Below are 12,064 nucleotides of genomic sequence, written 5' to 3' on the forward strand. Positions count from 1 at the left end.
CCCATGGCTCTGAGCTCAAATATTGCAGCTGCGAGGAGCCCTTCACCTTGTGCTACACCCAGCCACACAATGTCATCTATGACCGTGTTGGAGGTTTCTCCATCCATCTTCCCCCCATCTGCCTTTGGGTCCCTGTCCACTGCAACTGCCTGCTGGTGGGGATTTGGAAGACTAACACATGCTTTTAGGAGCAAATCTTTTGGAGCAGGAGTGCAAATGAAGTCAGCTTTGCCCAAACGCTACTCCACCAGCAAGTTCAGTGGCCATGCAAAGCAGTTCTGCAAACCCCTGCAGCTCTCCGAGCTTCTCCATGTGGAAAGCAAGGTTAGGGCTGTTTCACTTTCCCTTCATCTTGTCTATACGGACAGCAGTCTCTTTGAGAAAAGGACTATGGGACCTTGATCTGTTGCGGGCCTCTGACTAAAATAGTAATAAATAATAATTTAGCACCACCTTACAGTTTCAGTTTGAGCAGCATGATGGTTGGTGTTTTGCCTAAAACCCCCAGTCAGATGACAATGTGAGAAACTCAGCCCTCATTAGGAAAAATGAAAAGTTCTAATTGGCAGGGGAAAAGAAGAGGAAAGCTGAAAAACATGACTCTGAAGAACATGACAGTCAAAATGCAAGCAGGGGCATTGTACTGGTTAGCTGTTGATGTCCCACAGCTTGAGGGCTCTATTGTTTGTTTTTTCCTCAGTGCTTAGGTTCAACGACATAAAGCACTTCCATGTCAATGAGAACTGAAGTCCACTAGAATCAAGAGCGTGCTGACCTGTGCCAGATCTGCTCACTTATGGCTGGCTTTCTTGACACAAAAGCCCTTCTGCTCCAGCCTTCAGGCCGCAAACTCAGTGGGGGCTGGGACCGCTATTTTAGCCCAGCTCGCACTTTAAAGCACGTCCAGGGTGCTGCCGGAGTCGGAAGAGCTCAGCTGGAGACATCAGCATGTGGCAGATGAGACGGGAAGGCAAAATTAAGGACACGTAAACACCGTGTGCCCCGGCTGCGAGAAAAGCCGAGCGGATGGTCGTTCCCGCGGGGTCTCTGCCCCACGCTCCACTTGCCCCATCCATGCGATACACCTCACGGCGTGTCCGTGCGCAGTGGGGAGCCTGGGGCTGCCCCTCTGCCGAGCACTGCCCCCCGCACGGGGACACCCGGGTGCAGCCCCCTGCCCCGCAGCGCGGCGAGCCTGGCCGGGCGGCCCCCGCGGGGGGGCGGCACTCGCAGCAGGTGCATATGGAATTTAAATGCAAAAAGGACGGGCCGGGGGGGGTGTGTGCAGCGTATGCGTTTGCTTTGCTGGCTAAACCTCAGCGGGTGCTGCTGTATTTCCCGGGTGGCCGTGGCGGGCGCGCAGGGCACTGCGGTAGCGATTCAACACAGGGGTGGGGGCTTCCTATTTCTGTAGTTATTTCTGGCGGCCCGGGGCGGGGGGTGGTGGCGGTTCCTCCGTGCCAGGCCGCAGCGCAGCCCCGGTGCGGAGCGGCGGGGGGTGTGCGAGGGGCGTGCGAGGGGCGACGGCGAGGGGCGGGTGTCCCGGGCAGCGGCGGCGGGCGGGCACTAAGACCGCGCCGCCCCCGGGCGCTGCGCGGCGGCCGCAGAAGAGGAGGAGACCGGCGGGCCCGGGAGGAGAGGCGCGGAGGGGAGCGGAGCTATGCTAAACCCGGGGTATCGCTGAGACGGGGCGGGCCAGGCCAGGCCAGAGGCGGGGGCTCTCCGGCGGCGGGCGCGCAGGGGCCCGGCTCCCGAGGCGGCGGCAGGCAGCATTTCGGCGCGGGGAGCGGCTCCGCAGCCACCGGGCCAATGAACATGTCAGTGTTGACTTTGCAGGAATACGAATTCGAGAAGCAGTTCAACGAGCATGCGGCCATCCAGTGGATGCAGGAGAACTGGTGAGTGCCGCCCCCGGGCCCCGCCGCCCGCCCGGGTCGGCGCTGAGCCCATCCGGGTGCGCGCCCGGCCGGCGCGGTGCGGCGCGGTGCGGATCTGCGCCGCCGTGCGCAGGCACACGGGCGCTGCCGCCGGCGCTACCTGCGCGCCCGGGCGGGGGCCGCCCCGCCGCCTGCCCGCCGGGTTATGCAAGGCCGGGGCACCCGCCCGGCGGCGCGGTGCGGTGCGGGCCCCGAGCCGCGCCGCCGCCCCCGCTCGCCGAGCCCTGGCCCCCCGGCGCGGAGCCGCACACGTGCCCCGGCGCTGCCCTCGGCCTCCCTCCTTCCCTCCCCGCCCGTCCCTCCCGCCCCCCCGCGCAGCGCGCCCGTTAACAGAAGTTGCGCGTTTGCCTGCGCTCCCCGCGGAGCCCCTTTTCCTCCCCCCTCCCCTCCCCCAGCTCCTAATAAAACTTCATTAGCTGCCCATGCGGCTATTAACTTTCCCGGCGTGTGCTTGCGGCCGGGAAGCCGAGCCGAGCGGTGCAGCGCGGTGCCGGAGGGCTGTGGGGAGACCCGGCGGGGCGGCCCGGGCCGCGGCGAGCCGGAGCTTCGCCGACACGCAGGCACACGGCCTGGGTCGGCAGCAGGGGCGGAGGGAGCGTCCCCTGGGCTGCCCTCGGGGCCGGGATCCCCCTCTCCATCATGCCCACCCATACCTTCCTCCCAGCTTCGTCCACCTGCACGGGCCTTGTGTTCACACCTCGGGTCGCTGCTGTGCTGTCCCCAGCTGCACTGTCCCCAGCCGCCCTCAGCTGGTGCCTAGGCTTGCCCTTCCTGCTGCTCCCGTGGTCTCTCTTCCCAGCTGGCCCCCGAGTTTCCTATTGCCTGCATGTCCTTGGCCGTGCTGCCTGCTCTCTCAGGCTCTTTCATCACTGTATCCCAAGTGAGGTCCTTCCCCATGCCACCCTCATGTGACGATGGCAGGATAGGACCATCTGTGGGTCCAAGCTTTGGTGTCTCCATTTGCAAGGCAGAATGGTCGGTGATCCTAGGTAGATCTCAGCCAGGGACTTGCTAGAACCCTCTAGTGACTCACCTGGAGATCTTTCAGGGCCGTGTAATTAAAATGACCGTTTAAATGTGTGTCTGTGTCTCTCTCCATTCTCCTGCAGGTGAGCTCATTAGCTCTTGAGGAGTGCCTAGTGTAACTCATGTTTCAGGAGAAGGGAGACTATATAGATGTTCTTGGGCTGGGAGTGGTGGATGCTTCCCATTTTGTCCATGTTCCAGAAGAAAATTGGCATCAGAGTAGGACAAACTGGTAAGAGAGGGTGATACCTGAGTGTATATAATAGGCAAATAACCCAGGACAAATGCAGTTTAAAGAACATGACTAGGAACCAGGACTCCTGTATCATCTTCTTGGTTCTCCTGTGCTTCATGACGTGACCTTGGGAATATTACATAATCTCTCCTAGGTCTCAGTTTCCCCAGCAGGGAAAGACCCGGGGGATGGGTGGTAATAATGCTGAAATGCCCTCATGAGGCACTTTGATGACTTGGGTAACATTGGCTGAGTGCCTTGAAGATGTCAGGTACTATATAAATGCTAAGCAGTGTTATTAAAGTCTCCCTGGCAGTCTCATGGGCTGCAGAGGTCACCAGCTGGGGCTCCTGTAATGCCAGGCTTCCACTTCCCAGGTTCAGAGGAGGCGACCGTCAGTTTTACACTGCTACTGTACAGCTGAAGAGACACAGTGATCTGTGCACACATGCTTTTCTGTCAAGTTTCACCTTCTTTAAGGGAACTGATGAATTAATACCTTTGATTCACATGAAAGTGAAGGAGAACAATCTGCTTGTGGCCCAGGAGCATTTTGGGAAGTGAAACGGAGCAGTACCCACTGAGATCTGTGTTGTGGCAGGCTTTTCCTGAAAACGCTGCTGAAAACCTGAAACTGTGAAGAGTCAAATTGTGCATTTTTATCTTCAGGAAATTCACTGTCCTGTTCCAGCACTTGAATCTTGTGAGGGAGCTTAACTAGTAAAATATGGCAGCTAAGGGCCACACAAGGCTTTTCTACTTCGTATCAGGGTGACATGATCGGTTTGGTACACAGACATCAGTGGCAGTATGTGGCTTCTCAACTTGGTAGGCGTAGCCTTAATGTACACATTATTAACGTAAGAGCATCCTAAGATGAGGTTGTTAAGTAGTAGTTTGTAGGGATAAACATGGTTGTTCGTTCTTTGGACAGATGGACTAAGTGGACTTGCTTCAGGAAAGACTGTGGCAAGATTTTTATACTGTAATCTCTAAATTAGGATGCAATACTATTATAGTGCTTAAGATGGAGGTAAACAAAGTCTATAGGTGTGGCATTTGTTGTTTTACTTCATCTCAGAAATATTTCTTGATACCTTACAAGGCCAGCAAAAACAGATGCTGTAGGGTGTTAGGAGGGATGAATTGGCTCTAAGGAGTTGACCCTGTCTTGGATTTTGAGGAGCGTCTTTGGAGTCTGACTAGGTTGCATATGAAGATGTAGCTCAGTTTCAGGAAGGCCATGAATCCCTTTACATACCCTCTGGGTTCTGAGCTGGTTAAATCACTGACAAGCCCTTTTAATTATAACTGTGTAAGCCTAAAGCTGGAAAAGCTTGAACACAAAGCCTAAGGGTAGTGGCATACCCCTAGGTACCAGTATGGTTGATCTGGATGGATCATGGTGCAAGAAATGAAGTGGCTGGTTCTGTTCAGCCAAGGCTTGCCCCTCCTTTGCCTCTGTCCTCTGAGCCTCCTCCAAGTTCCATTGCTCTCTGGGGTAAGTGCATGTCCTCTGCCCTCTCCAGTCCCTGGCACCCAGGCTTTTCTCCAACACACCGTGGTCCTAGGGTTTGTTTTCTCGCTGCCATCTGTCCCTGGAAGTCATCCCTCTGAGGCTGGCATGAATGGGGCCTATCTGACGGTGGAGTGGTCCAATAGCAGTGAACAGGGGCCTCCTAGCTTCAGCCCAGATGTTCCTGCTTCACTTCAGGGAGGCCCCCATCCTGCAATGTGCATTGCGCTGGGACCTCGTTAGAGCCTGGGCCTAGATTAGCAGTGCTGTAAAGAGGCTACTCTTTTGACACAGAGGAAAAATGAATAGTCTGTTCCCTGATAGTTACGAACTGATGGGTTTATGCCTCCCTGAATGCTTGGCTTTATGTGTGTGCGTGCCCTTATGGTATAGGCCCCAGGCTGCCTGGGCCTGCTGCAGGGAGGCACGAGTGGCAGGGCGAGGTGGCGGGCTGCGGGGGCAGCCTGCTGGTCTCTGGAGGGTGAGAGCCACCAGCGAGTTGCCTTCCCTACACATGCCGTGACAACTCTGCCGGAGGTCAGGGAACCAGCAGGCCCGCTGACTCTCATGAAACTCCTTACGCTTTATGTCCCAGAAAAGCGGTCGTTAATGTACCTTTTTGTATAGTGCCATCAGGTAGCTCTTAGAGTATCGCTTTAAGATAAGATAGACTATCTTATCATGTTCTGACTACCGGAGGTTTGATTTCAGTGTGATAAGTCAAATGTGTTTTAAAATAAATGCTTAAAATGATTTCTCAAATGAAACCCTCCCGGCGCTGCTCCCAAACTTCTTCAAAGAGGGAAGCAGTAAACAATCTGCAGAGGATTTTTTCCCTCCTTAAATTGCTGCGTGAGAATTAATGCAGCTCGAGTCCTTTTGCTCTTGTGAATAAATACACTATTATTTTTGCAGAAAATTCACGGTTCCGTCAGACGTACAGCAGAAAGGGTTGCAGCGCCGAGATCCCGCTTCCCAGCTGCAGCCGGTGAGGGAGCGAAGACCGGCAGGTGCTGGGGGAAGGCGGGCGCGCGGGCTGGCGGGGCCGTTCCCGCCGCGCTGCAGGCGCCGGGACCGGGCATCGGCGCGAGGTGACAGTTGTTCCTGTTATAATTGCCTGGCCAATAATAATTATCTTCAGATGTCTGCTGACGGGGGCTCGCCAATGGGGAGGCAGGAGGCCTGTGCTGACTGCGCCGGGATTATCTGGGCGAGCTGACGTCACGCCAGGGCTCGCCCAAAATCCCAGAAACTTTGCCCGCGCTGCCCCGCCGGCTGCCGCCGAGCTCCGCGCCGCTGCCGCCAGCTCCCTGCTGCCTCCCCGGCTTCTGTCCCTGCGGTGCGGCGGTTTAACCCTTGCCGGCCGCGCCGTGCCGGCGGGCAGCCCCGGGGGCCGGGCGGAGCGGCGGCAGGCAGCGCTGGGTCCCGAAGGCGCGGCGGGAGCGCCTTCACGAGCTCACAGTGAAGCGCTGTGTGAGGGCAGCTGGGCGTTTTTTCGGTTTTCAAGGGCTCTGTAAACTCAAACTCGACTCTGAAACTGACTTTGCGAACCTTAGATGGGTATAAATGTTTTGTGTGTTTGACAAAAAAACCAACATCCTGGTGCAGTAAGTTTATTTTTAACCTTTTGTTACTGAAACTTTTATGTGGCGAGAGGCAGGAACGACAACCAGTGCTGAAAGACATCTATCCCTTGGTGTGGTTCTCTTTCCAGTCAAAGCTGGAGATGGATGTGGAAGAGCAGAGGGTCAGCTCAATGGATCTGGAAATGCACTTGCCTTTTAATAATTCACACAAGCACCACTGACCTAGACAGGTTTGTTTCCTAAATTTCCTGAATTCCCAAGCTTCCCTCACCCGCTTAAGCCGCTCTTACCTCATGCAGAAATTAAGAGTGAGCAGCTGTGTGTGAACCTCTCCAGGCATATGTGTGTGGCAGCCAAAACCTGATGTAAATTACTTTTTGTTTTTTGTTGTGGCTGGCTTTTTTTTTTCTTCCCCTCCTGAGCTCTTGCTAAATGCCAGCGAGGTATGTGGAGGGGACACTGCAGTCACCCTGTCCTCTCTGCTGCAGCAAGGACTCAAAGCGAGCATGTATGCGTTGCTCTTTACCACAGAGAGACTGTTTAACTCGAGCAGAATTCAGTCAGTCCAAGAATTTAGCCTACCTCCACGTTCCATCCCCCAGAGGGGCTTTTTGCTGCTCTCTGGTGCAAACTGGCCATAAAGCTGACAGGGCCACTGGTGCATGGCAGCTGTAGTGCTGCAGAGATTAGAGGGGTACCTGCTCCTTTGCCTTTCCTCCATCCCATGGGCCTTTTTGAGCACAAGGCCTGTGTATTGGAGCATCACAGAGCTTTAGCTCCTTGAAAGTACAGGGATGGAGTCTATGGGGAGTGAAAGTACATGTCCTTTCAGAGTTCAGGTATTTTCTGTCTCTGTGTGTGGTTGGAAAAAAAACAAAAGGAAAAAAGAAAAAGATAGTGGCACAAAAATTTATTCTTATCCTGAAGATAAATACATCTGTGTCTTCTGGATTCAGCCCACCATTGCCACACGGGCTTTGGCCTTTTGCTTACTCTGTCCCTAGAGTATGAACACATCTCTCATCATGTTGCTTCATTAATTTTTAAGCCTCTGAGAGTGAAGACATCTCTTCTGCTTTGTGAAACACCATGTGCCTGTGGGAATAATAAACTTGTAAGAATGGAGCAAGAAGTGATTTAGGAGCTTGCCATCATTTTCAACAGCGAATATGGACATTCAGCAGCATTTTGATTTGGGATGAGATACAGGATGCTGGATTATTTTGGCACTTTTGTAAAAGTAGGTCATCAACTGGGCATATATTGTGAAAGCAGGGGAGTTTGTGCATGCACAGGCTGAGTGGCAAATGGTGGCATGAACCCCTGGAGTCGGGGTGCATTTTTGTGGAGGGGCAAAGGATCAATGGGAAGAAGCTGATTTCCCCTAGGATTGGGGTGCGGAGTGTCCAGCTGTCTCCTTCCTCCTCTAAATGCCCTGGCCCTGTTGAATCACAGGAAGTTTTTGCCTTGGAAGGTGGTATGTTCACCTCTGGTTATTTCTGCTAGCTTGTAGATAACAGGCATCTATGCAGAGCCAGACAGGCAGACTGCTCTGGTTAAATCCACACAAAGCTGATGGGAGGAGGCAACCAGCATGCTGGTCCAACTTCCCAGTCTGCCAAGCTTCACAAAGATGCAGTGTTGGGGTGGCATGTGGTGGATATCCTTCCTGTTACGTGGTAGTGTCTATACTTGATCAGTCCTGGCAAAAGTACAACCTGAAATCAACTTCCACGGGCCCCTCTGCACCCCCGGTGAAGGCAGCCTGAGCGCAAAGTGCGTCTTCGGCCAAGGTAATTGCCCTGTGTCAAGAAGACAGCAGTTTGTGTGATGGCATGTGAAATATTGTTGGCTGTTTAGCTGTCAGGTTGCACATGCTTCTGGGCTCTTCCTAGGCACCACAGCGGCATTCCTTTCATGGTTGCCAATTTTTTAGCCTACCTTGATGATGAGCTACTGTTATTTAGGTTGGTGCATTTTTTCCTCCTGTTAGTTTTTCTGAGGCAGACACTACATACGTATATGTGTTGCAACACAGAAATCCTTAAAAAATGTCTTCTTTAAAAGCAGTGAATAAAATTTATGTGGGAACAGCTTCCATATTCTCCTCCCTCAGACGGGCACAGTCTGGTTGTCTGTAACCTGGTAAGAGAAGCACTGTAGACAGGCTGAAATAATTTGTTAGATCCTGGTCTTTTAGTGAACTCCGTGCCTTTTATTACTATTAATTGCTGTTAATTATATTGCCTTTTAACGGGGCTCAGAATAATCAGGAGATGCTGCTTGTAACTCACTGCACGATTAGGGGTCTTGACTACTCCATTTTCTGCAACACCTAACACAACTGGCCTTTTCCCTGACCACCCCCCCTGCTGAAAACACAGTGAGCATTCATGTCCAGTGCATTTACTGCTCCTTAAAGAGTTAAACGTGGTCATGTTCCCATTGGTCTCAGCAGAGAAAGGTCTGGCTTTTTTTGAGGGTATTTAACTCTCAAATTTATGTGCTGTGTTTGCCATCAGTCTCTTCTCCACAGCCATCCACAGTGGTACTGGGAATAAAAGGATGTTTTGTAGGCTTTTTTCCCTTTATGTCATTGTGCAACCTCTGCCCCTTGCTCAGGAGTCTATCCCAAGCCCTTTTCACTTGACTTTGATCTGCTGACTCTTAGCAATAAATATGGAGACAAAAAGGGGGAACAATTTGTAAGGGAGAGGCTGTAGTACTTCGGTCTTCATGACTGTGTTAGCAGGCTGGTACCCCGGTGCGTTGGGGGTCCAGGGAGGGGGCACAGACTGATGAGGAATGCAGAGAACCTTTTCCGCAAAGGTGTTGTCAGTACAGAGCTGGAGATGTTGAAGGCTGCACAGTTGGTGTTTCTTTTTTTGCTTCGAGGGTAAATTTTTATTAGTGTTTATGGAGCTTTCCACAGCTCTGAGAATGATTTTGTAGTACAGAGCCCACTGGGACTGCAGAAGACAAGATGATGTAAAACACTTCTTGGAAAGCTTAATCAAGAGAGAGTTTAGATGCTTTTCCTTTTAATGGATATGGGCAGAGGTTAAAACATTATTATTTTAAAATGTAAATTAGCATCAGCTAAAATGTAAAACTTTTAGCTGACTCAGACTATATCAGCACGTGAGTTATCAGTGTAGTGACGTTACCCGCACTCTGCTACCCAGTACTTTTTTTCTTGGCAACCATTTTGTCAGCCCACTTGAGCCTTGTCCTGGGTTGGAGTAGAAGGTTTTGTGTTTACTCTGTGTCTACACAGCACTGAGCACTGTGGTGACCCGTCCCTGACTAAAGCATCCCATACTGTTGCTACTACAAGCCATGCTGCTCCTGCTCATGTCACAGGATCGCATCCTGTGGTGCTGGGTTTGTTGTGCGAGGCTGGTGCAGCCCGGTGGGGTGCTCTGTGGGGACACCCAGCTTAGCATTAAGCAAGCCAGCAGCAGAACAGGAAACAGCAGGGCTGTGATTGCTCCCAGGCTAATTCAAGGAGAAAATTCTATCAGTTCATGTGCAGTGTTTGCTAATGTGGTTATTGCTGCTTACAGATCCAAAGTAGCAACATTACCCAATCCTGCCTTTCACTGTGTGTCTTGTACTGTGTGTTCCATTGCAAACTTTCGATTGCAAGTCTTGTTGATTTTTGTGAGGACATCTTACACGTTGATTGCTACGAGTCTTACTTACGGGCTAGGAGCAAAGTGGAAGGACTCCAAAACCAACATGACTTCAGTTTGGCTAGCGAATGGACCCAGATCCTGCAGAGCAGACATGCCATGAAATGATGGGCAGATCTTGCACCTGCTGACCTTGACCTCCTGTGGGAAGAGCTGGTATTTGGAGTGGGGAAGAAGAGGGGTGATGCGCGTCAACGGTTTACCTCACGTCAAGGGACTTTGTGCTCTGCAGGGTACATGTAGTGGTTTATGTGCTACATGGCATGCAGGGGAATGATGATCAGTACAACTCTGAGGATGTGGGGAGCCTGACTTCAAACTGAATGCAGCCATAGCCACCTTGTACAAGTCAGGCATCAGTCAGGTGCAGTTCTTTAAAAAGTGCCCGAGTCCCATGATTTCGATGGAAATCAGGGACCCGTGTCATCTCTGAAAATTGCTCTTTGTGCCTCAGTTCCTCATCTCTAAAATGGGGAATGACTCCCTTCTGGCGATATTTGAAGGTGGTTTTTTTACCATGTCACAAAGGGGATCCTGAGGTGGTAATACCCGTATGAGTAACTACATTAAAACAGTATAGAAAACATCATGGTCTTACATCATAAGTAAAAAAATCATACAGTATTACTGTGCAGCTTTACACTTGTACTAGCACTGAAAAATAGTTTATTCTTGTCCAGGATGTGGGGCAAAGTTTGTCTCCTTGATTGTGGTAACTGAGGAGTAAGAAGAGCAGCTGTAGTATCGGAAGCAAGGCAGTTTATTGTTGGTATCATGGGATTAAACTGCAAAAGTCCAGACCATTCTTATTTGCAAAGTTATGGAAGGAACTGTCCTTCACATAGTCCAATGAAACTTCAGACTGTTAACATCTGATGATGATAACTTTTAAACAGAATTTTACCATTTGTTGGTAATTAGTTTCAGCATATGAAGCCTGCAAACTGAGCAAAAAAATTAATTGGACATCATCTGTGATTATGAGCTCCTCAAATCGAGTATGTTGGTTTTGATATCTGATGGCCTCAGTAATCCCTGAACATAAAACTTAAGGCCAGTCAAGAGCATTAGTAAGGGAAAATGTGTTGAGCCATCAACAGTATTAATACACCTGGAAAGACCAATCCCCAACCCCTTGCTCAGGTGTGGATGTGCACCTGGCCCTTGTGCATGGGCATCTCCGTGCTCATGGGCAACTGACCCAAACACAGAAAAACCCACTGGTTATTTCACTGTGTTTTCTAGATAAAACCTGAAGCTGTGAGGGTGTGCTAAGTGGAACTGCTGATGAGAATGCACAGCATTGATAGCAGACCCCAGATGAAACAGGTTAACAGGTGGAATTATTTCAAGATGCTTAATGTTGTCTATTTTGTGATGGCGTTGCCCTGATACATTTTTTCATAAGATACTGGTTTTGGCCACTGTCTGAAACAAGATGCTGACCTAATTCAACTTTTGATCTGACCTGATCGCTTCTGTGTGCTTAAATACCCATTTTTAATCACATGCCTGATGAAGAAAACACTATTTTTGGTACCAGTCATGCCAGAACTGTCTGGAAGTGACATTCCCTCTTGCAATGGCTCTGTGTATACAGACCATCAGTTTATTTTGTTAAATCATTATTTCTTGTTTCAGAACTCTGTAAATACTGTGGAGTTAAATAAATTATTTTAAAATCATATTGGATTGGCAATTCATGCTGAAAATACCCAGCAATCCTACGTACTGCAGCGTTTCTAGGGGTCTGATGATAGGCGAGATTCTCCCCGTGCGAGGCACTGCCCGTGGATGCTGTGAAAAACTCTTGTCTTGCTCCTAATGGCTTGTGGGTTTACTTTAAACTAGTAGGACTCCGGGCAGACAAAACCATTCTTATTTTTGAAAAGGTTTAAACTGTTGCTTGGACTAAGAGAGCCAGATCCATGCAGCCTTATTGCCACCATCTCTGTGACCTGGTGGGGGTTTTGCATCTGTCCCAGCACAGGAAGGACAGCTCCAGACAGCCAAACAGTATGGTAAAAGTAATGTTATAGTACTGAAAGGAATCCTCAATTAATGTGTCC

The 12,064-nt window shown here is 50.8% G+C and overlaps 1 protein-coding gene across 3 annotated transcripts in view; it reads left to right on the forward strand.

Annotated features, from left to right (window-relative positions):
• The first annotated feature begins 1,596 nt into the window (after nt 1–1,596).
• ELOVL6 (ELOVL fatty acid elongase 6) overlaps nt 1,597–12,064 on the forward strand; it is an 81,345-nt gene continuing 70,877 nt past the window's right edge. The window contains exons 1-2 of one of the 3 annotated variants that reach the window (XM_055727549.1): nt 1,597–1,674; nt 1,837–1,898. In XM_055727549.1, the coding sequence (XP_055583524.1) occupies nt 1,885–1,898 (14 nt within the window). In that variant the 5' untranslated portion in view covers nt 1,597–1,674; nt 1,837–1,884. The other 2 variants (XM_055727543.1, XM_027814945.2) reach the window with 2 other exon arrangements.

The sequence above is a fragment of the Falco cherrug genome, chromosome 1 (genome assembly GCF_023634085.1).
Source record: "Falco cherrug isolate bFalChe1 chromosome 1, bFalChe1.pri, whole genome shotgun sequence".
In the NCBI taxonomy this organism is placed as follows: Eukaryota; Metazoa; Chordata; class Aves; order Falconiformes; family Falconidae; genus Falco; species Falco cherrug.